The sequence below is a fragment of the Electrophorus electricus genome, chromosome 2 (assembly GCF_013358815.1).
Source record: "Electrophorus electricus isolate fEleEle1 chromosome 2, fEleEle1.pri, whole genome shotgun sequence".
Taxonomy (NCBI): Eukaryota; Metazoa; Chordata; class Actinopteri; order Gymnotiformes; family Gymnotidae; genus Electrophorus; species Electrophorus electricus.
Window position 1 is genome coordinate 8,084,566 of NC_049536.1, and position 23,822 is coordinate 8,108,387.

Sequence of the window (23,822 nt, forward strand, 5' to 3'; positions counted from 1 at the left end):
TAAAAGCACTTTGTCCGTCGACAAAAGGCACCGCTGGGATTCGAACCCAGGATCTCCTGTTTACTAGACAGGCGCTTTAACCAACTAAGCCACGGCGCCGATGCGTCATGATATAAAAGCAGCATTCTTCTTTACGATTCGATTATTTCTGGCCTGTTCAATTTTTTGTTATCTTTCTATGTTATCTTTCAGTTATTCATTGCCTTGATTATCATGGATCCTCTTCATCGTTAACTAGCTGGCTAGCTGCATAGCTGACACTGACCCCTTACCTAGCTACCTCAGTTAGCTGACGCAAATTTAGTCGGCCCTATTTCTGCCACCGGTTCAGTAAATCAAGCAACCTTTATAAGTTGTATTTTTATAACCGTGCAATTGGTCTTTAATTTGCATTTTCTGTCGTATATTCGCGCGATTGCCGTATTCATACACGTCTAATGTAATTTCATTTTGAATGCATATAGCTAGATGCATGTAGCACGTAGGCCACGTAGGATAATCCTACATCTTTTGCTGCCAGTTTCAATATTCTGAAATGCTATTCTCAGATAATCATTCAAATGTTACAAAAACATATGGTACAATAATATAAATCATGCAATAATGTGACCAGGTACTTTGCCAAAGAAAAAGCACTAAGACTGCGTTGAAGTCGTAGGTTAGCTTTATTGAGGAATCAGGAGGGCAGAGTTTCAATGGAGGTGAAAACTTTAGTTCGAGGTTATGGTCTCCTCAATAAATGAACGAAACTCGGCAACACGACCATACACGCCAGGCATGGATGTATTGCAGTTACCGCTACCCCATGACACAATGCCCACCAAGGTCCAAGCTCCAGACTTCTGGCACACCAGAGGGCCTCCAGAATCACCCTGGGAGTGGAGTCATACACATGCATGAGGTTGGTGTATAGCTCTTTTATACATCTTTTATACATTCTTTTATACAAATTGGAGTGCTCTCACACCCTCCGCCAAACAGACATCATTATGATACTGGTCTATGTTACCATGCAGGAGGAAACCCCAGAGGCTCCAGCGCAGATCATCTTTTTTGTGATTTTGCTGCCCCAGTAGCGCTGGCAGTCAGTGTTAGTGAGCAGAGGCAGGGCAGCTTGCTGCAGGCGAGGAGGAGTGTTTATAGCTGAAATGAAAAGAGGTTGGACATTTAAACAGAATAAAAGATCTGGGAGAAAAACATTAAACATTAATATAAACATTCATTTAGATTTCAAGTCTTTAAAGGTCTCATACAGTTTAATATGCCTGTCTCAAGCTTTGTAACTGCCATTACCATTATATCTCATCAGACCCCAGCCAGTAGTGACACACTTCATGCCACCTGGGAAGTTGTCACTGGTTTCAGCCACACACACAGGGGACACATGAATGTTGAGCTTGGCAGGGGAGGCCAGCTTGATCAGGGTTATGTCATTGTTAATGGTGTAGCCATTGTAATAAGGGTGCGGGAAGACCTGTGTTGGGGGGGGGGGGGGGGGGGGGGGGGGGGTTTAAAAAGCACAATAATACATATTGTGTATGAATATTAACTGATTAATCTTAACTACAAATGTGGCATTTTTTAAATTTGCCTAAACTTCCTATATTACTCTATTATTTTTCAAACACTGCATCTGAAACTACTTGACTGTTCCTGTAAAGGCCCAACACAAACCTTTTTAATCTGCATGGTTTGGATGATCTCAGCATTAGAGGAGCGGTCATGTTCACCCAGGATAACAAAGTCGGAACTTCTATTAAAAAAACACAGGAATATTATATTTCATGTTGAGCCTTTTTGTATATATTTAAAATGTATAAGTATAATTTATTTATATTATTTAATTTACCCAAAACAAACATTGAAATTAAATCTCCTTTTCAGATCAAACTTAAAGTGGGATAAAGATACAAGGGTCTGTATAGTTTAGTTTCTAAATAACTTATGGCGTGGGCACATGCTTTTGTAGAACTTGTTTATTATACTGTATTTGAGTTAAAATAAGCAATGTGTACATCCTCAGAACTTACACTGCAATTACACACTGCTACATTATTTTTTGTCCTTACCTGACACCACAGTGAGCAGCAGTCACGACCCAGTACTCACTGATCAGGGAACCACCACAGAAGTGGAAACCAGTGCTATCCTGGAAAAGATGTTAATAGTACCCATAAATCATAAAGAGATCTTGTTTATTTGAATTGTTAAGAGCACTAATTGTATTACGATCTGAGATCAGTGGTCCAAAGAGCAGGAGAGGGAGTGGGTGAGAGAAAAGGCCAGGCTCACCTGTAGAGACACCTGCCAGGGCCAGGAGTGGGGCACAGCTTCCTCCCCATTCACAATCCTGGCATATCCAGTGATCACAGGGGGAACTGCAGAGATGCCACAACCTGAAAGTATCACACACCAAATATCTCTCTTGGTTAGCCAACCCTGGGCCTTCGAATAACTACTGAATTTTGCATTGTATGCTACAACCAAAATGACACAATCTGAGGTGTCCTTTAAAAATCTCTCCATGTCTTCTGGTTAAATAAATTCCTCAGCACTGATGAGTGCCTCAGTGTCAGCCAACATGAATTGCTGTGCTGCATGTATATGAATGCTGCTAGGGGCCTCTGGCCATTCAGACAACAAATAGCAGCGGAGTCTTAATTACTAAGAGAACTAAATTACATAGGCCATACAGCTGCGCTGTTAATCACTACTTTGTCTGCTATTTAATCTCAGACTGCTCATTAATGCAGCACACCCATCAGTTTTCCGCAGATGTATTTAGTGAATGTTATTAATGTTATTTTTAAAAAGTATCAAGTTGAGTTACATACCATAGGTTGCTCCAATAAAGGCAAGGCAAGAGAGAATCCAGAAGAGAGCCATGATTTCCGTCTGCTGCAGCTGGATGGAGGTGACTTTTTATGGTGCTGCCATGACCTTGAATTCAGCATGTATCATAAAACCATGCCAAAATAATGACCACTTCACCTGCTTCACTGCTGATAGTAGATCACTTTTTCCCAGGCCACACATTCAGCCATTTATGAATAAAACATGACAAAAAAAGAACACTATAAATGTGCTTATATATTTTCTTTACCAAAACAGCAATACAAAAGCTAAGGGTATAATAGAGTTGCAAAAAGATCAAATCAAAATAAATGTTTTTATTGGATGGACTGGATGGCACTGAACTGTTTGGGGTTTGTTTTTTGAGAAGAGGGTGTTTGGGGGTTTTAAAAGTAAAGTCATATCCTTTTTGATATGTTTGCTGCTAAACATCTGTTTCTTACCTTAACTCATTGCTATCACGTTCTTTATTGCATTAAATAATGACAGGTTTTAATGAAGTGGAGGAACTTTTAATTGGTTTAAATTGGCCAAGATCATTCTGAGCACACTTAAAATGACTATGTAATAACAGACAAAAAATTGCAATATAGGTAAAAACAAACTATTGTGTTTCTATCCTAATGTTGATTAACAGATTTAGGATAGGAAAATATCACCCTTGAGCAGTTTGATAAGATAGTTATTCTGTAACAAGTAGGCTAAAAATATAAGATAATGTATGAGGTTGACCTATCATTTTGAAGGACCTTTAAGGTCATAAGACAACAATACAAGCAAACAAAAAAAGTAATGCAAAAATGGATTTGGTTGAGAAACCCATACCAAATTTGTCACGTTTTCTTTCCACATTTCTTTTACATGTTGATTCCAACCTGATTATTCTGTATCTAATAAGTTATTATGTAATTTATGTCCAACAGCAGACTGGGTTACCAATATAACCTGAACCCACTGTTCTGGAGCAGGACAGAGCGGGTCATTCTTTTTCAGAAGGTTTAGGTGCTTCAGGACATCAGACTGGCATTAATGTTATTTTGTGGTCAGTATACTGTTTTATGCTGTTGTTTTTAAGGGAGTCCTAGAGCCACTTTAACTACAGATTTGCTCCACTATGGGGTGCTGAGTGCTACTGCAGCTATTCTTCTATACCCACCAAATAGCAGGCCACAGGAAGACAGGATTTACTTGGGAATAATCAGTAAAACTATTGATATTTAACCTTTGCAGCCTGCTATTGTTTATTTATAACATTTCAATTTTATTTTTTTCTAATATTTATATTTATTTATAATATTGTTCGTACTCATACTGCCTTGTGTATAGGTAAATACACAGACTGCATTCTGTTGCCCCTTTGCCGACTATGCACTCAAATGTAGATGTTTGTACTGCGCTTGGTGTTAGAAGCTTCGTTTCTATGGAGAACGCTTCCATATCGGCGTGCATGGTTACAGCAAAAGAGCCAATAGCTGTCCTGACTGATATGATCGACGTGTGTGTAGTACATGCTCAGTGCAGAGGGGGTGGGACGACAAGTTAGCTAGGCTACCATACACGAATACATGTATGCTAGCTAGCTAAGCAATTGCCATTGAAAAGTACTCCAGATATTGGTGAGTTGATTTTTTTTTACTTCAGAATTGACATTTACTTTTGTGGTTGTTTTCTAATGCAGATATCTATTTAGCTAAACGTCCCCTTTCATGTTATTTAGCTAACTAGCTATAGTAATTTATGAGTAACTTGAAGCTGCCTACCTAACCTGTCGTTAGCTAAATTTATTCGTTCCGATTTCAAATAGCTAGCCATTCCTAGCTTGCTAGCTAGCTGATTTTCCTGAATAAATTCGTTACCAGTTCCTATAGATAGTTCCATAGCTATCAGTTTGTCTAATTTAATTTTTGGTTAGGGTTAACGAGCTAGCTAGCTAACGATACCAAGCAGACTCCGGCACAAGGGCTTGTTGCTCATATCGCATTAATAAAACAACTTTTCTTGACCTTAATATATGCACCGTATGCTTCTTGTTAGGTTTGTGATGTCGGCCTTTCAGTTCGCTTCCTCAAAAAGTTTTACATCGACCCCTCTCAAAAGCAAATCTGTTCCAAGGAGCATCCCAAGAAGTAGGAGTGTGGAATCGATGGGAGACTCAACGTACTCCCTACTCTCACCTATTTACCATGACAGCTTTGATTTATCGGATGACGATAGTGTAGCGCCACTGAAACATTGCCAGTCAACAACCCCTGACAACCCCTCTCCAAGAGCACAAGGCAACGTATTATCAGTCAGTCCTAGCAGGTACATTTGTCTCAATTAGCATACAAATCTTTTTCATTCATCATGTTTATACTCTATATAGCTACAAGAGTTATTCAGTCTGAGACAGGAACAGTTTAAAGCATATGTTAACAGCCTAACACTGCATTTTCAGGAATGAGACTGAGTTACTACATGCACAAGATGCTATGTGCACAAAAACGTTAAATCTGAGTGCGTGGGAGCAGTGGGTTGTGAGTAAAGCCAGAGAAGAGCGGAATAGAATGCACCAGAAAGCTTTGGAGGTACTTTTATGAATACGGAGAGTACAGGACTCTGGAGTTATTTGGTCTATTTTGAAGAAACTTTTCTGTTTCAGTTGAACACCTCAAAAATTGATAATACAATAAAGGTTATTTTTGCCTGAGCCCCAAATAATAAAACTAATGATTTGTGCTTAACATATTTCAGCAGCAAGTTCTGAAAGTGCAGAAGGAGCAGGAAGAAAGGGAACATCAAAGGAAAAAGGTAGTCTGTGAATGTAAGATGCAAGAGTGGCTCCAAACGAAGAGAGAACAGGTATCACTCTTTTGCTCTTCACACATTCTCCTAATAAGGGTAGGAATTATACACAAGACATGTAACATTTAAAAGTAAAGACACATGCCTCAGTAATGTTGGACACTTAGTTATGAATAAATACGTGTGTGTTCACATGCAACAAATGACTAATGTATATAAATAATATTTAATGTTCCATGATGTTTAACTGTGTTTCTACTAGCAGCCGACCATTTTTTTTCTTATTTAGGAAAAACAAGAAAGGCTTTGCAGGGAGTCTCAGAAAACTAAGGAATTGCTCCATGAAGAACAGAAACGGTTGGAGATTGAAAAAAAGGCTCAAGTGAAATATAAAGAATGGTTCCAAAAGAAAAAACAAGAGGAAATGGAGAGGAAAGTAAAAGAGCAGGTGAGTTTATTAGAGGCTTTCAACATGATTCATATAATAAGATCTTCATGTTTGAGTTATTTAAATTTGATGATATGCCTGAAAGGAGGAAATGGCCAGAAGAGAAAATGAAGAGAGAGAACGGAAAGAGAAGGCAGAGGAGAAGTTTAAAGAGTGGCTTAAAAGGATAAAGGACAGAGACCAACATAAACAACAGTCATCTCCATGTTCAGCTCGTAAGCAAGAAAATGTTATCATGAAAGTATCAGAAGGCTGTAAGACTTTTTTTAATTAGCCTAGTTACACCACCATCCAGTGTATCTTACTAGATTTGTTGATATAGTTATACATGTGATAATTGTGGACTTAAAAGCATATCTATAAAAGCTTACAAAAGGTAGTCCGTTGTCTGAAGATGTATCTAGATATTATAACACAAAAAAGAGGGCAATTTTTAAAGATATTTTACCTGCCTTCATCTTACACTGAAAATTAACCTGACTTTATTTCTGAAAAACTGTAGGGGAAAAATATACATGTAGTTCTTTTTTCCAGGTGGCTATGATCATCTGAACTATCCTGCTCCCAGTTTTGTGAATCCTATCCCGTGGAAGCCAATTCACATTCCTCAGCAAAACAGAACCCCTGCGAAGAAGTCAGTATATAGGAAACAGCCTGGTCCACCAAAGTATCAGTCAACTCTGTGCATTAGTTATAAACCCAAAGACACTATTAGCTTTTCTTGCAAAAGGCGGTGATGTCCTCTAGTGAAAGGCAAACGTTAATTTTTGCATTTATTAACTTGCAAAATTTTAAGCATCTGGGAAGGCATTTATCATTTTAGAAACTGAACCGTTTTAATTTGTGAAATGCTTGTGGTTTATGTATAACCAAGAATTATTTGGTTGTGTACAGTGACCAACTTCCCTGCATTTTCATGTTTTCCCTGGCACATCACACCTTATAAACTTGATCTCATGATCAAGTCTGTCATGAGTTGCTAAAAATGTGCTTGATTATTACAGCAGGAAGCCATGGTATCTTAGACTTCTTATAAGTTTAACCCCAGTTTTCGGTAACCGTGGTTTTATAGTACTCACACCCTGTAGTTTTCCACATCGCTGACGGTACATGTTAATGTTCTTCCCAAGGGAAGGTTTTATAACTTATTTTTAAAGGAATAATTGAAAAAAGTATGATTTAAGATGGGTTGTTGGTTGTTGTTTTTTTTGTGTGTGTGTAACTGCAAAGTGTTTACTTTTCCAAATAAAACTTAAGTATATAAAGCTTGTACTTATACAAAATTAAGTGTGTGGGTGGGTGGGTGTTCCTTTTCATTTCAGCAGTCTTACAAGGGGAGAGGAGAGCTGTTAGGAATGTGATGAGAAGCACAGTAATTAGTGGGTCTTCATGCTTCATGCTTCTTTATGCCTTTCAGTCACCATACATGGCTTATTCCTACGTCTCACAAAGACTCCTCTGTCTCAACGAATTGCTTGCATGCTCTAAGCAGCCCATATACAAGGTTGTAAAACATGCTGGTGGAAGCAAAAGCTGGTCAGAACAAAATGTTGCCTATTGGTGAATTTGTGTCTTTGTGGAAATTATTTTAAAGATAATGATTGACGAAATATCCACTCTCAGGTTTAAAAAAAAAAAAAAAGACAACAGTGAATTTATAGTAATTTCTTTAATCAAAACCATATCGTTATTTGTGGAGTCATCGTGTAACAGCACAAAAAGATTTCTGACTCAAAGACAGGGCTTAAAGCCAGATGTCCCTTCACACACCCGTGTATTGTCTAGTGTCTGGCAGTGCCTTGTGGCCCTCTGAGCAGTGTTGACGCCAGGACTGTGTGTGTGGGCAAATGAATGGCATCAAGTGAGGAGGGGTCCTAAATGCCCAAAAGGCCAGACTTTTACATAGAGAAAATCTTTGTTGGACTAGAGGTAATGTGAAATATATTCTAACTTTCAGTTATGTGTCTTTAAAGAATTTATGCATTAACGATACAGCACTTGGAATTTCTCAACTTCGGTTTAGTGGAATGTGTTTGGCATGAGCAATATGGGTGGTGGCAAAGAGAAAGGCAGCCCGACTGAATGGACAGCCTAGGATGGTCAAGATCTCTAGCTATGCTCCTTTTTCAGTGAGAATGAGAGTATTCAATGTTTATGAAAGTTTATCCTGTAGTCTCTTAGATAGACAAAAAGATATTGGAGCAGAATAGGATACGTTTTACTGAGTTGCATGTTTATATGCCATTCTATCGACCAAAGGTCACCTACCAAAACACTGAAGTTGAAAAAGTGTGTGCACTTGTGTGTTGGTAATGTAGGATATACTGATTAACTATTCTAGAAATAGCAGAGCCAGATTAAATACTGTATTTTCTGCTTATTTGAAGTGGCTGAATGTTGTGTTCTTTTTGTACAAGGACAAAATACCTAGTTATTAAGTTGTTTTCTGCTCTGGTAGTCTCCATAGTTTGCTTAAAAACATTTCCAGGAGATGCAGTGGTGCAAGCGGGCAGGCTGGAAGTCTCACCTACCAGGACAGGTAGGGGTGTGTCCTGTTTACCTTTAGTTTGTGTCGAGGAAGGGAGAGAAGCAGCTGGGCTTCATGTTTTAAAGGAATATGGGCGCTTTTTAGCAATCTAAAAGCTTTATATCAGATATATGCAAAGAAATAAACATAAATTTTTTTCCAGGTTTCTGTTAGAATGAAACTTTGGAGTGAAAACAGTGCTATTTAAAAGCTATTTAAATAGCTGTGAGCAAAGGACAGGGATCTCTTGTGTTGTTAACTGGGGTATGATTATCTAAGTGTTCATCATGACTACACAGTCTACAGGAGCACAAAAAGAGGATGACTGTGATTTCCTCTTTAAAATTATCTTCATTGGAGACAGCAATGTGGGGAAGACTTGTGTTATCCACAGCTTCAGATCTGGAGAGTTCTGTGAGAGGCAGCATAACACAATTGGTGTAGATTTCACTGTGCATACCGTGGACATAGATGGCAAGAGAGTTAAGGTAAGTACTTTAAATTGTTACTGTTACCAAGAACCAGCTAAAGTATAATCTCTAGTATGTTTTTTTGTTTTTTCCGCTGTGATTGATAATGGGATGACTGAAACATTTAAAATGCTGCAATCACGTGCTTTTTCACAAAACTGTATTACAAAAAAACAAAAAACATGAATCGTGCTCTGTCACCAGTAATTATGTTGGCTCATACTGTGACGTTGGGTTGTATTGGATCAGTGTTATGTAGTTTCCTTTGTAGAATATACAATATAGTATTTCCTCCAAATGTAGGTTTTATCCAGCTGGATCAAGCCCACAGAGATTTGAAATGAGTTTCCCAAGATTATGGTTGCCTGTTTAATAAGCCACACCATTATATATGCATAGTATACAATGAGTGCCAAATCCTACTTTACCCCACAATGTAGCTGTAATCATATTTTAGCACATCTGATTTCCATAATATCTGTATAAAAGATCTGTGATGTTCTGCAGATGCAGATATGGGACACAGCTGGTCAGGAACGTTTCCGCACCATCACACAGAGTTACTACCGTAGTGCTCATGGGGCTATGATTGCCTATGACCTGACACGCCGGTCTACGTTTGACTCCCTACCTCACTGGATACAGGCTGTAGAGCTGTATGGAGCTGCCAATGTTGTTTTTGTTCTTATAGGTATGATCATGTGCTAATTATAGCACAAACACACCAAGCTATTTATCAGTCTTTTCTCATGGCCAATTAATATACTGCATTGTCCTCTTTATTCACTTTATATTTGTTCAAACATATAACGAACAGAGCTGTACAGAATTGCTTTCAGAGCTTTTTGACTTTGAGATTTTCTTTCTCTTTGTTTTCCCCCTCCAGGTAATAAGTGTGACTTGGAGCCACACCGGCAGGTGCTGTTTGAGGATGCCTGTACTCTGGCAGAACAGACAGGAGCCCTGGCAGCTCTGGAGACATCTGCAAAAGAGAACCACAATGTACAAGAGGCCTTTGAGCTTATGGCACGGGAGCTAATAATGCGAAATGGGGGTATTGTCCATCAGGAAGCCCCATTGGACACCCCGAATCTTCTCCTATACACCGAATCTCATGCAATAGATGAAGTGGAATCTGCCAAAAAGTCATGTGAATGCTGAACTGTAATTTCTAGGGCCAGCATTTTGTAAGTTAAAGCACTGTACCAGATTTGTACCAGAAAGACTAATCTCTTATCAGATAGGAGGGGAAGATGCAGACTTCAGTACCAGAAACAGCCTTTAGCCATCTTTGTACCTTCTTTTTAAAATACTGACAAAGCTGGATTGTCACATAGCGCAGTCATATGTAGAGAATATTATACTAATGAATTAATTTAATTATGTCAATACTTTTCCATATTTACACAAAGTGAATGTGAGAATGATGAAATGGTAAGCCAGTTCACACTATTAAGCATTTATTTTACATAAATGTAAGCAAGAACAATCCCCACTTTAAAAACAGGAACTGGCAAAAATAAAAAGTTAAACATTTATAAGAAATGCATTTCTTTTAAAAACTCTAAATGAAACATGCATTATAAAATACATTTGCAGTCTTACACTAGTGTATAAGATATTACAATGCTTATTTTAAAAAGTCAGATAAGTAGAATGACAAACCTGATGACCAATTAAAATTGAACCAATCAAAATGTTACCAATTACATAAACCAAATAAGGCAAATTCAAAACTGTTACATCAAGTTTACACAAGGACCTCTCAGTTTTTTTCCTTCCTTCATCACCAACTGTTTGGGCTTCATCAACACTATGAAATATAAAACTATGAACTATATAAAATCCTAGCATTTCAGTTTATTTGATGTTGTATACTTCTCTCAAATTCTACTCATTTGTATGTACTTTCATTTATAAGTTATTTCCATACTAAGTATTAGTAGACTTTGAGGTGCACTGCCTTTCTTCATGTGCAAAGTTTGACTTGCACAGCCCTCCAGGGTGTGACATACTCCACCTGGCCTTGTATAAGTCTCAGTTAGTAGGGGCATTAAGAGCCCCTGGTCTATTCCAAAGCCCAGCCCTCTTGCTGAAAGACTAGTTCAACGGCCTCCCGTACATCCTGAACCACGAAGGAGGGCTGGGTCAGGCTGGGATCAAAGCTGAAGTCCCGATGTCCATGGAAGTTGCGCTGCTCCGTAACTGTCTGATCGGGAGAAAGATCCTGCTGGTCTCGGTTGTAAACACCTGTGCAGACCAGGATGGAGATGCAGCCCTCAGGCAGACAGTGCTCAAATGAGCCCCCGACCATCACCTTCCCTGAGCTTTTAGCATCGTCAGCTGCTTCATACTGGATATCACCTGCTATCTGACCAGCTGAGCTGCCTTGAGCCTGTACCTTGGCCCTTTTATCGTGCGTTGACTGCAGGTAGCGGTTATAGAGATTGGCACCATAAATGTCAGCCATGGGGTTGTCCCTGTAGAAGACGTGCCCGTGTTAAAGCAAGGTATCAAAAAAGGTCTGTGACCGCAGCATAGGCCAAAATAATATACCTAAAACTATTAAAACACAATAGCTAAAACAACAAAAGAGTGAGATATTTTATTATGAAATGCAAAAACGATGTCCAAATTAGCACAGTATAAAACATCCAAGTCCAGAATAAGGCATAACTCACCCAATGGCATAAAGTCTTTGGACAGGTTCTTTCCAGCCCAAATTCTCTGCCTGTTGTCTCACCAGCAGCTCAGCATAGTTATATGTTACCAAACTTGGCTTTCCTATCAGAGCTTCATACTGCAGGTCATAGCCTGTGATTTTCTTGTAGAGGCTCTCCAGACACAATAAGAACATTCCATGTCCGAATCTAAAGAACCAGAATCTTATCAATATGTTTGATATGGTTGATTATCAATGGTCAGGTTTGTAGGGGGAGAAAACTGTTAGGCTAATTATGGTACAAGCTTTTACTGCATAAAGTCTTCATAGACGTCTCTCCTGTATGTGACAAATGTCAAGATAAGGAACTCCTCCATAGCTAAATCCTGCGTACCAAACTGGGTGGAGGTATTCCAGGCTCTCAGAAATCTTGGATGAAGAACAACACTCTGACCCACTCGTAGTAGCACTTGGAATGTCTAAGAAGCAATCCAAACTCAAATCAGCAGTTGAGATTACTGAAAAAAAATCTTTTTTTTTTCAGGATTTTGGGAGGGGGTGACTGTACCAACTTCCGAATTATGGCCAATAAAACAAATCGGCTTGGGGAAAATAAGATTCACTCAAGTAGATAAAGTTTGACAATTTTCGACATGTGGCAGAGATGCATATTTCTGTCCTCAGTAGTAATAGTACAACCACAGCAACATGAGTGAAGGCGAATACATTTGATGAATTGAAAGCATGGCTATATTTGTCATTATATAAAATAATTTATTTTACTTTAACGGACAACACTAATTGCTATGAAACAAGGAGAAAAAAAATCTAACCGTGGGTTCTTTGCCTCTGCCATCCACAACAGGTCCATGTTGCAGGCCAACACAGGGATATGCGGGTAATGCAGTGATGTCACAGCATTTCCTGGCCTTCCATTAGTCAAGAGAACATCTGCAATGAGCTGTAGGTTTGTCTCCCACCTTATTGGCTCACCAAAGAGAATGACAGCTGAAAATGAAATTAGTTAACGCTAAGTGAATCTGAAAATAAACACAATAACTTAATACAAATGAGAAAAGTGAAACTTTAATGATTACCTTCAATTGGTGGCAATTCCTTGGAAGAAGGGACCTAAAATGTATAGTGTGCAATGTACACTAAAATCCAGTTTATTTCAAGTTTTCAGTAATATAATACTACAGTGGAAGAAACCTTGTCATGCCTTTCCTACCCGCCACCATATTTAGTTTGTTTGTATTTTTGTGTTTATATACCATATTTTCACATAGAATCCTGTAAGTTGCAAACTCGTTTCATTATATTTGTGCAATAGAAATACAACCTAACAGAAATACACTCTAATTGTACAGCATTTACACACTATTTTGGAATGAAGTCAAATGTCAAATCTAAAGTTTTCAGATGAATCCAAAGGCAAACTTAACTTTGAATTTCCTTGTCTGTCAGTAAACTTGATTTTCTATGAAATATGGACACTCACCACATATTTGGGTCTGCGATGGTGATCCACCACATCCAGAAGTGGGTATGCTTCTCGCAACATATCTATGGTTACAACATTTTGAAAACCCAAACTGGAATTGACTTGGTTAAAGTCCAACTTAGAAAAAAATTACGTCCTATCTGACAAGCCCTAACCTGCCACCAGAACATGAGCCCATGTGCTTATAACTGTAGTTGCAGAAAATCTAATTTAATTGGAATGGTATTTGAACCATATATTAGATTTTATTTTTTTATTGTTAGCTTAAATGTAAAACAATTGTAGCCAAGCAAAGTTTATTTATAGACCAAGCCAAAGGCGAGAGTGATGAGGAAAAAGTCCCTGCGGCTGAGACGAAGAAACTTGAGCAGGAACCAAGACTCATAATGGGGAACCCATCCTCCTCTGGTCAGCACTGGACAACATAATGACTTGGGTGATATGAACAATAAACTAGAAATAATGAACACAGCAAGTGGGAGGGAGGGGGGCTTAGCCGATGATCATAAATGGATCATCAACGCATTTATACTGAGGGTTTGTTTCACACAGCAGATGCAATAAAATAAGCGAAAAACTAATATGCAGGCATTTAGAGGATACTTGTATGCAAGCTCCAAGACAGGTCCCTGCCCAGACACCAACACACACACGTTATGGAACTGACTGAAGACTCGCAAAGGACTGTGGGACAACATAACCTGGTCAGGTGACACCTGAAGGGTGGAGGGGAGGGAAACATACATCCATCCGCATGCATGCAGGTGTGTAAATGAATATAAAAACATTAAGTTTCATTTTGACAATATGTATTCCAAAAAACAGTCTTACTTCCACTTCCAGAAGATGAGATAATTGTTCAGCTTTTGTCTGCCGTAAACAGTTCCCAGCATTAGTCACAAAGACCACAGGAACCCTGTATTTTCCATTTCCATCAACCAAGTTTCTAAAGCACTGCTTTGCTGCAGGAATGGGCGTTCTTCCACGGACCAGGACCCCATCAATGTCGAAAAGAAGACCAAAAAAGTTGGGATTGTGCTGTATAGGTTTAAAGAAATAAGTCTTTAGAAATGGTCAAAATTCTGTTCCTGGTTAGAAAGGAACCATCTTGTCACCATCTTGACTACATAAATCAAATGTTGCTTATTTGTTTATTAGTCAAAAATACCCCCACTCAGAAAATATCTTTAATACTTTGATTTTCATTCAATATTCATTTGTGGCATTTCAATACTACACTGGAGAGGGAGGGAGAAACCAGGTGAGTCATTTAATGTCTCTGAATTGCCATAAATCAATGTGCAAGAGGAACAAGCACATGGAACTATATGTAACGTTCACCAATTGAAATTGTGATCTCCATGTGTTCTTTTAGTACACCAAAAATCAAACAATAAGACTATGTTGGGTGGCTATAATACATGTCAAGAAAAAAGGGACTTGACAAACAACCTTCCAAAAGTCAGAAAGTAATTATAATTTACACATCAAAAACGAAACTCAGACACCGGAAATCTGCTGTAATGGTGATGTGTGCATGTGCTTTAAGTCTCCATAGACCCTGTCAAGAGACAGAATGAGTCGACAGCACAGCGGCTCTTTATAGTTTTGCCTGCTGGTGTCATGACCAGCCTTTACTAGTTTTACAATGAATGGTGGCGCTTTATGATTGCGCAATCAACACATCGATATTCTTGTTAGTCACAAAATATCAAACTATTAACAAGGAAGCGTTTGATCAACGTAGAATAAAATAACAACAAGGAAGCATTTAATCAACATAGCCAAAAGATATTTAAGTTAAATGTAACACATTGAACTTAACTTACGTTGCTATAACGCCGACTCTGTACTAACCGGACTGAGCCGTTTAGCGATGTTTTGCTACATTTCAGAGCTCGCCATCCAAGTTTAAACATGCTTAATCGAAAAAAACACTCCGCCATAGCTTCAACGTCAAGTAGTGTATGGTGACACAATACCTAAGACAGCTCCCATAGATTTATCTGGTTCCCAATTGGTTTTACTAGCTAGCGCTTGCCTAGCCTACTACAGTACCATCAGAAAGCCATGCTGTTTTTGCGCATAACCTGCGCATCATTGAACTTTTTTATGCAACAACTTCCGGATTACAGGCAAACCTATCAACAAAAGTAGCGTTAGCTAGCTAGTAATGTTTATGCTATTCCTTTGAAAGTTTTTTGATTAATTGTATGGCCTTTCGGGTGTGAAATACTTTACGCAAAAAAAATTTTTTAAACGTAATTTGTCCAGTCAGCAACCGATATTTAATACCAGTAAGATTGGTCTGTAAAACGACTCAATTTGTTACTAACCTTAGCTAACGCTGGCTAGTTTAACGGTCGTTCACGAACTAAGATAACCGCTAACTAACTAGCTACCGAATTGACAGCTTCCAAAAGTCAACTTAGTAGCTAGCGTAACTAGTTAACCGGTCAGCTTTTTTAAATTTGATTTTGAAAGGAAGTAGGAAGCTAATCTGTTAGTCAATTTGCACTTGGGTAACTATACATGGTTTTTTTTCCTAGCTAAAGTGAGACGCTTTGTCCGTTCAAATTTCCCACCCTCACCATCTAGCGTCACTGATGAGAAATTGTCCGACAACCGTATTTTGTTATCGTAAAGGTTCCTAGAAGCTAGTTAGGTTTTTCTCACACTTGTCTAATTTAAGATGATTATATAAATATGTGATTAATATATTTATTGCTTAGGCTTTGTATTTTGGTTATAAACTATTCACTGTAAACGTAAAATTTAATAAGTTAATTTCCAATGTGTGGTTTGTCCTATAGCCCTAAAACGTTATCGCCAATATTAAAATGTTTACTGCAATTTTGATTTGCATTTTTACAGACAGTACGTAGCGTGATGGAATCGCCCCCCAAAAGTGAGCGTGTTAAAATGGGGTAGGTGTGCGCTGCTTGCTTCACGCTACCTAAAGACCACTGTGGCACGCTTCCCTGGTACAGCTCGCATATCTTGGAGTGATGTTATACCACGGAGGAATGGGTTTCGGAGTTAAATGAATAAGACAAACGTAAAGTAAACAACGAAGTGGTTCAGTGAAAATAAGCTTTGGGCTTGTGGCCCTCATAATGGCATAGCAAACCACAACTGTATTTAGAAAATGAGTGTAAGACCTGTTATGTTTCAAAATCTACAGGAATGCAATGCATTTTTATTGGTGACCAACTGGGTTTGTTTTAATTTGTTCATCCACTTAAAGGCTTAGAACCAAGTGCTGGTTGTCCTTACATAGACTAAAACTATTCTAAGGCTATTCTAGGGCTCTATGTGGAATTACCATCTATATGTACATAGTTAAATGTTTCTTGTGTTTTTGTTTGTGTTTTTTTGTTTGTTGGTTTGTTTTTGGGGCAATGAACAAAGTAGTTTTATCTCTGTTGCCAAGTTGTCTTTTTATTCTTATGCTATGAACAAAATGAAATGCTTTATCTTGCAGTGAGGAGATGCATGCTATCCTTTTCAAATAAATAAGTAAATAAATAAGACCTGTGGATTATTTGTGAGCACAGGCAGGAGGTGGACTCTCCGCTGCCCCCCATCTCTGAGCGGCTGGCCTATCTGCGACCATCTCGTGAGCTGCTGGAGTTCTACAGACAGAAATTGGCCCAGTTTGATGCAGAACACGATGACCTGCTGCAGCTGCTGGAGAAGTACAAGAGCACTACAGAGGACCAGGTAGACCATTGCACCCAGAACAGGGACCTGAGGGGCCCATAGGTTTTGTTTCCAGTTGGATGTGTGCACACATATTCCTGTGTGTGTCTTAAACGTGTGCATTGATGCATGAATGTGGACAGGTTGTGCTTTGAACTACTGTATTTTTGTTTGTGTGTATCCATGTAACAGTGTGTGTTTTTGTAGCACAAACTGCAGTGGGAAGTGCGTCAGCGTGAAGAAGAGATAGCGGAACTACAGAAGGCCCTCAGTGACATGCAGGTCTACCTCTTTCAGGAGCGGGAGCAGGCTCTTCGCCTATATGCCGAGAATGATCGACTTAAGATCAAGTGAGACCTCTCTGCTCTTCTTTCTGTCAGAATAAAATAAAATTCAAAATAGAACTACCAAATAGAGTAATAAACACAATGTCTGTTATAGGAAGTTGACCATAAGCTAGTATAAAGATATATGTTTTGAGTCTAGATTTAAAGATTGAGAATGAGATGTGTACTGAGGAAGATGGTGTGTTCCAAAATTGAGGGACCTTATAAGAAAAAGCTCAACCTCTTGCTGTGGTTTTTCCTCCCTCGAGGCACTTTACAAGTGGAGTGTACATTCCAATGAGTTCACTGACATACAGTGGAGCCAAACCATGTACAAATGTATAAGTCAGGAGAGGTATTTTATAGTTTTTGTAGTGTTTAACTGGCAGCCAGTGCAGAGATGAGAGAATTGGAGTAATATGTGACATATAAGAGCATCTAGCTTGAAGTGCATTACAGGAGTATAGTCTAGAGTTAATAAAAGCATGAACCACCTTTTCAGCATCCTTTAAGGACAATATATTTGGCAATATTATGCAGGAGAAAAATGAAGTTTTGACAATGTTGCAAATCAAATTGGAATCAAAGGTTTATGACAGTTGTGCTATAAATGATTGCAAAACTTTGAGGATTCAGAGCAAATTTAGAAATTTTCTTTTTCCCCAGGTCCAAGTAATAGAAATTCATTTTTGTTTCAATTAAAAGGAGAGTTATTTGTCAATCAGCCTATAATGTCTTTGACACATTCATTTTAATTATATTGATGGCATCATTTGGCTTAGCTGATGCATAAAGCTGCACGTCATTAGTATAACAGTAAAAACTAATACCAAATGACTGTAAAGAGAATAGTAATGAGCCAAGTACTGATCTTTGAGGAGCACCATATTTCATTTGTGTACATTTACATTTATGGAACTTGGCAGACGTTCTTATCAAGAGCAACTTACAAAAGTGCTTTGTCATTAACTCATAGAATGTATTCTAGCCAGTATACTAGGTTAGAGTTCAATATATCATAGAACTAGAATGCTGTTGAAATACAGGGATCAATGCTGATGGCTAGAAGTGCAAAACACAAGTTCTCTCTAGGCAAAATCAAAGTTAATTGTCTACATATAAAAATAGATAGTGGTCAGTCAATGATCTTATGATCTTAGTCTTTTAACCAATAAGATTTTATAGCCTGTTGATCCTATGGTCAATAGTGTTGAACAGTGCCCTGCGATCTGAGTGTGAAAATAGTGAAACAGGTCATTGATTACTCTAGTTAACACTATTTCAGTACTATGGTGGGGTTGGAACCAAGATTGAAAAATATGAACACAATTTTGATACAGAAAGGAGCACAATAGTTGCAATACCACTTTCTCTGAGATTTTTGTAATAAAGGGGAGGTTACATATTAGCCTATAGTTAGCAACCTCGATAGGACCAAGATTTTTGTTTTTTGATCATGGGTTTAATGGCTGCTAGTTTTAACGACTTAGGTGTAGAGCTGATGCCAAGGTATGAATGTATTATAGTAAGCAGTGGATTAGAGACATCTGCTGCAGTACCTGTGTTGGCTCTGAGTCAAGTATACATGATGGTGGTTTGGACAAGTGTTGACTGAAATTAAATTGGATTTCACTGAAAGACACTGGTTGCACTTAATGGCATGTCAGCATATGTGGCTGAGCATGGGGGAAAACTTTGAATTTGTAATCTAATCTTATTATTTAAAACATTAAGAAAATAATTCTGGTTTGCCAGAAGGGTGGCTTCAGTTTCCTGTTTCTGGTTAATTTAATGAAAAGGAATCTGAGATTGTTTTGTTTTTCATTATTCTTTATTAGAAATGAAAAATACAATAATAAGGGTAGCTTGTACTGTACTAAGTAATTCTTCCATTCAGTTCAGAAACACTGGTTTTGTTGACCAGCATTTACTCTAACAGCCTGTTTTTTTGTATGTATACAGTCATTGTACCAAGGTACATGCCTTTTTTCCTGTAACCCTTTTCATTGTAACTGGTGCGACACTATCTAAAGACTTGCAAAGCAAAGATTGCAGGCTTTCTGTTACATGCACAAGATCATCAAGGACTAACAGAGTAAGGATCAATGTAAAACCAGTTAGGTTATTAATAAATGAATGAATAGAAGACACTGTAACAGTATGTTTATGATAACGGGGTTGCATGCAGATGTAGGTCAGCACTACTTCATGCATGATTAGGTAGTGGTCAGAGATGGTCATTTTGGGAAATAGTTACTAAGCCTGTACTTCAGTACCAAGAGAAAGTTATAAGTGTGATGGTCACGTGTCCATATACTTTTGCCCATATAGTGTACATTAAGCTTTGTAGCAAACATGAGGCGTCTACCTGTATATAAAAGAGTGAAATTAAATGAAATATTTAGCACTGATGTCTCTCGGTACTGCTATCTAGAGAGCTTGAAGACCGGAAGAAGATTCATCACCTTTTAGCCCTGGTGGGTCCAGATACTGGGGCGATCACCTATTTTCACAGGGAGCCTCCACACAAGGTCAGAAAATACCAGTTTTTATTTTTAATAGTGAGAAACTTTCATGCAGGAGCTAAAAGACTAAGTGCTAAGGATTTGCCTCATGTGCATCTTTTTCTAGGTCATTATACCTCAGAAGAAACTTCATCCGAAAACACAGGAATATGAAAAAGCAGCAAAACCAAAGGCTGGATCTGCCAAAGGTTTGTCTTCATCAGACTTTTTTTTGTGTTTAAGTATTATTAGAACTTGCAAGGGTATGGAAATCATAGAAAAGATAGCTATGTCTGAAATGTCTTACATCCATTGATAAAATAGTGAAATCAACTCCTTAAATGCTACATAAAGTGTATAGAGTGGCATTTAATTTTATCTTTACTTTGTTCCATGTAGCAGGAGGCAAGAGACTGTTAAAAGACAGAGTAGATGACACAAACTCAGAGCAGTACAAGAAAGATAACCAGACATTGCTGCTACAGGTGTGTAACATCTTGCTTGAAAACCAATTGGAGAATGTTCTGTATTACAGTGATATAGGCTTCAAGTCTGTATACCATACAAGCTGTTTTACCCAGCCTGTTATGCACATTACAACCAGAAAAGTTTCCCACAGCTGTATGACCAAATATTCTCTCCTGTGTATGTTTGCCAGGTGGAGGCACTGCAGGCACAACTGGAAGAGCAGACGCGGCTGGCTAAAGAGCAGGTGGAGTCCCTTTTGGAGGACAGGCGTATTCACATGGAGGAAGGACATGTCCAGCATCAGAGAGACCAGGAGAGAATCACCGCCCTCACTGACAAGTAGTGCTAGCTTTCCGAAATATTTGCCTTCTGTCTACTGTTTCTTTTTTATCCCCTCCTTTAAGTGAGTAGAAAGTAAATATGACATTATATATAAAATTATTTTCTACTACTTTACTAGTTAATTTTACAAAAATGTTACAAAATTAGGCTTTTAGGGTCAGTCATTGGTACTACTAATTTTGAGAAATTGAGAGTCTTCAGCCCCACACCAGTCCTTCCTCTCTTCACTACTTTCATCATCTATGTAGACTCCAGCGCACACAGAATCTGCTGTATGAGAGCACAAGAGACTTTTTGCAGCTCAAGTTTGAAAGTCGAGCCCATGAGAAGAGCTGGATGGTGGAGAAGGACAGGCTGCTGAGAGAGCTTGACTCCTGTCAGGAGAAGCTAAGGGAGGCACGTTGCTTCCCAGAGCAGCCAGGACCTTCTGTAGCTCCCTTGCTCCTCACCCAGCCTTGCCCAGACAGCAGTCACACGCATCAAGAGGAAGTAAGGGTAAGACCAGAGAATCAGTTCCTTTCTCCCTGCCCTCTCCAGTCCTTTTCTGGTTTAATCACCCTGTAACTCAGGCGTGTCCAGATCTGGTCCTGGTGGCCTCCAACCCCAATCTAACACGGCTTGTCCTGGCCTCTTAATATTATATTAAACTTAGCCAGGTACGCAACATAAGAGATCTGCAGGGAGGCAGATCTCTAGAACTGGATTTGGGCACCCAAACTGTAACTCATGGAACCTTTTGTGCAGTCCGTAATGTGTTATTTGCCCTATACCCTTTAGAATGTTTTGTTAACTTTATGAAAGCAAATACAAAAACTATAGAATTGGGATCAAGCCTTGACTAAGTTAATACTGCACTATTTTTAACAATAAATTACCTCATATAATGCAAGTTGTTGTAATTTCTTATTTAGGCACTACAAGAGGAGCTCAAGCAAGCCCATAAGCTGGCAGAGATGTACAGGGAACAGTGTGTGTCGCTGGAGGCAGATCTGGCCCAGATCCAAGAGGAAGGAGATGTAGGCAGAGAGATCTTCAATGTAAGATGTACTGAAAACATGAACATGGTTGGCACATGCTGTAATTGGCACAGATTAAAACAAAGTGAGTCATCCGCATGTGTATGTATGTGTGTTGCGGTCCAGGAGCGGTCTGACAAAATGGCCAAGCGTCTTCAGTTAATGACACAGCGCTACGAAGCTCTGGAGAAGAGACGGGCCATGGAAGTGGAGGGTTTCAAGACCGACGTTAAACACCTTCGACAGAAACTCAAAGATGTGGAGAAACAACTTTTTAAGGTGACCAGTTTCAGAAAAAAATACTCCAAAAATGTAGTTTTCTGAGTAACTGCTCTTTTAGCACCTGTATGATGGAGAGTAGAGCAACTTGTGTGAGGTCTTTCACTTAATTAGTTAAGCTACAGCATATAAATTAACACACATGAGAGATACAGGTACACTTTTGTAAAGTCTCTGGTTACAACATATTTTGTGATTCTAGAAGGTTGTACTTCAGAGTAATTAAGATATCAGTTCAGTTACTTATTTCTCAGCTACTCCCAGCAGTGACGTGCAAATAAACATACATCAGATATTGCAATAAATTCACATATACCATATAACAGAGATGAAAAACTTCCCTAGTTCATTGTGCTTGGGCAGTTTAAAAATAATTTCAGAGCTGTAAAACATTTGGAAGCTGTAACTGGGAGGGTTAGATATAAACTTGCGTAAATTTAAATAGTCAGAAATTACCAGGACACCAGCTATGTATTAAATGTCATTACATTTTATAGGGGCATTAATTCAATTTTGTTTTTTTTAATTTTCTTTTAGGTGACTCTTAATGTGGGGCCAGACCAGGACTTGGCCATTCTGCATGAGGTGCGACAGTCAAATGCCCGTACCAAGAAAATCCAGGGGGAATTAAAAACCCTAAAAGCAAAGATATATGGACTGGAGAATGAACTAAGATTCAGTTGAATTCTGAAATGAGAAAATTCTTAATCTCCAAGTCCTTTAACAAGCAAATCACTAGATTTAATCAAGGATGACAATCCTGTAAGGGGTAAGTTATGCCAGTTGTAATAATGAAGTAAAGATGGTCCTTGGTCAAATCATTATTATATAATGTCTGTATTTCATACAGAGGCCCAGAGACATGAAGTAGTCCAAGGGCATTTGTATATTTATTTATTACTAATATTTTTAAAACACATTATCTTTTTAAAATGCTACCAGTATTTCCCCTGGTAGAAAAACTGGCATTTTTTTCTTAATAATGTGATTATATATGAATTTATGGCAGTTCTCAAGTTTTGTCTTAACACCAGTAACAACACAACAACAGTCATTTGATTCCAGATTGCCATTTTCAGATCACTCTATTTGAACTTTCAGAAATTCAAAACAATTAAATGAATAAACACTTACATGCATGAAAAGATCATAACAGTCCAATGATCCACCATGATGCACTGTATTATTGTTTTTGGTTAAACTCTGGATCAGTATACCATCTAAGGATGCATACTCAAAATTAAATAAAAATCCACAAAATAAATCTGGTCACAGAGCTTATTTAGAATTTAAAAATAGTATTAAATCATTCAAATTGACTTACAAACGCAAATGAGATTCTCTTTGATTAAGTTTTTCAGATCAACTTTAACACTGAAATGCTTGTAATGGACACAAAAAAGCATATGAAATCGAACAAATCTATACTGCATAGTGCAGCATGATCTGGTGTTGTAGCTGGTATAATTCACTAGGTCATATTCTAGTTTGTCTCAATTCAAGTATGTGTTAACAAATTGCTACATTTCCCAAATTAAGAGTTTTATCCACAAAAGTTGACAAATATATTGCACCAAAGCACAAAATGTACCATTATTATCCGGCAATAAGTGTCATGGTACCAAATTCAATACTTTTTTTTTCTTCCTTTAAACAAAATACACTACAAAGAACTACAAAAAACATTAACAAATATATCAAATATCTGCATATATTCAAAATATCAAAGCTGTAACAGACAAAACTGTAGCTAGCAGCGAATGCAAATTTAAAAGCTACACTCTGCACATAACCATTTATCACAACCATCATAGCTTCCACCACTATTTCATTAAAAAAAACCATTTCATTCTTACTCCTGAGTATCCAAGGTACAAAGTGCATTGTCAGTCCACCTTATCTAAAAATAAACATCAGAGTGTTAATGTACAGACTTT

At 38.2% G+C, this 23,822-nt stretch overlaps 5 protein-coding genes and 1 non-coding gene across 11 annotated transcripts; 3 read left to right on the forward strand and 3 right to left on the reverse strand.

Annotated features, from left to right (window-relative positions):
• Nucleotides 1–25: 25 nt before the first annotated feature.
• On the reverse strand, nucleotides 26–99 carry trnat-agu. Its single transcript has one exon. It is a non-coding gene; the product is annotated as a tRNA-Thr (tRNA).
• A 547-nt stretch (nucleotides 100–646) lies between these two features.
• Nucleotides 647–2,886, reverse strand: LOC113571848 (chymotrypsin A-like). Its single transcript, XM_027001024.2, has 7 exons — nucleotides 2,835–2,886; nucleotides 2,293–2,396; nucleotides 2,070–2,149; nucleotides 1,675–1,753; nucleotides 1,294–1,474; nucleotides 1,010–1,143; nucleotides 647–872 (listed from the first exon to the last, which is right to left on the reverse strand). Exons 1-7 carry the CDS (start codon nucleotides 2,884–2,886, stop codon nucleotides 711–713), a joined length of 792 nt encoding a protein of 263 aa, XP_026856825.2. The 3' UTR covers nucleotides 647–710.
• A 1,512-nt stretch (nucleotides 2,887–4,398) lies between these two features.
• Nucleotides 4,399–7,317, forward strand: zgc:153293 (uncharacterized protein LOC555710 homolog). 2 transcript variants are annotated; one of them, XM_027001031.2, is made up of 7 exons: nucleotides 4,399–4,469; nucleotides 4,888–5,157; nucleotides 5,291–5,420; nucleotides 5,587–5,694; nucleotides 5,927–6,085; nucleotides 6,171–6,300; nucleotides 6,620–7,317. In XM_027001031.2, exons 2-7 carry the CDS (start codon nucleotides 4,895–4,897, stop codon nucleotides 6,820–6,822), a joined length of 993 nt encoding a protein of 330 aa, XP_026856832.2. In that variant the 5' UTR covers nucleotides 4,399–4,469; nucleotides 4,888–4,894; the 3' UTR covers nucleotides 6,823–7,317. The 2 variants fall into 2 exon arrangements, with proteins under 2 accessions (XP_026856832.2, XP_026856833.2); XM_027001032.2 differs by having other exon boundaries at nucleotides 5,590–5,694.
• A 578-nt stretch (nucleotides 7,318–7,895) lies between these two features.
• On the forward strand, nucleotides 7,896–10,431 carry LOC113571846 (ras-related protein Rab-19). Of its 4 annotated transcripts, none has more exons than XM_027001016.2 (5): nucleotides 7,896–8,014; nucleotides 8,574–8,624; nucleotides 8,912–9,100; nucleotides 9,590–9,773; nucleotides 9,969–10,431. In XM_027001016.2, exons 1-5 carry the CDS (start codon nucleotides 7,964–7,966, stop codon nucleotides 10,241–10,243), a joined length of 750 nt encoding a protein of 249 aa, XP_026856817.1. In that variant the 5' UTR covers nucleotides 7,896–7,963; the 3' UTR covers nucleotides 10,244–10,431. The 4 variants fall into 4 exon arrangements, with proteins under 4 accessions (XP_026856817.1, XP_026856820.1, XP_035391139.1 ...); XM_027001019.2 differs by having other exon boundaries at nucleotides 7,925–8,014; nucleotides 8,544–8,624; XM_035535246.1 differs by lacking the exon at nucleotides 7,896–8,014 and adding an exon at nucleotides 8,035–8,374 and having other exon boundaries at nucleotides 8,544–8,624.
• A 94-nt stretch (nucleotides 10,432–10,525) lies between these two features.
• hdhd5 (haloacid dehalogenase like hydrolase domain containing 5) lies at nucleotides 10,526–15,322 on the reverse strand. Its single transcript, XM_027001015.2, has 8 exons — nucleotides 15,078–15,322; nucleotides 14,080–14,286; nucleotides 13,852–13,964; nucleotides 13,246–13,339; nucleotides 12,842–12,875; nucleotides 12,578–12,752; nucleotides 11,764–11,952; nucleotides 10,526–11,562 (listed from the first exon to the last, which is right to left on the reverse strand). Exons 1-8 carry the CDS (start codon nucleotides 15,192–15,194, stop codon nucleotides 11,151–11,153), a joined length of 1,341 nt encoding a protein of 446 aa, XP_026856816.2. The 5' UTR covers nucleotides 15,195–15,322; the 3' UTR covers nucleotides 10,526–11,150.
• A 59-nt stretch (nucleotides 15,323–15,381) lies between these two features.
• On the forward strand, nucleotides 15,382–23,814 carry ccdc77 (coiled-coil domain containing 77). 2 transcript variants are annotated; one of them, XM_027001051.2, is made up of 12 exons: nucleotides 15,382–15,908; nucleotides 16,123–16,175; nucleotides 16,806–16,971; nucleotides 17,158–17,300; nucleotides 19,711–19,807; nucleotides 19,908–19,989; nucleotides 20,180–20,265; nucleotides 20,439–20,587; nucleotides 20,839–21,085; nucleotides 21,502–21,627; nucleotides 21,733–21,885; nucleotides 22,423–23,814. In XM_027001051.2, exons 2-12 carry the CDS (start codon nucleotides 16,138–16,140, stop codon nucleotides 22,567–22,569), a joined length of 1,434 nt encoding a protein of 477 aa, XP_026856852.1. In that variant the 5' UTR covers nucleotides 15,382–15,908; nucleotides 16,123–16,137; the 3' UTR covers nucleotides 22,570–23,814. The 2 variants fall into 2 exon arrangements, with proteins under 2 accessions (XP_026856852.1, XP_026856853.1); XM_027001052.2 differs by having other exon boundaries at nucleotides 15,382–15,770.
• The last annotated feature ends 8 nt before the right edge of the window (nucleotides 23,815–23,822 follow it).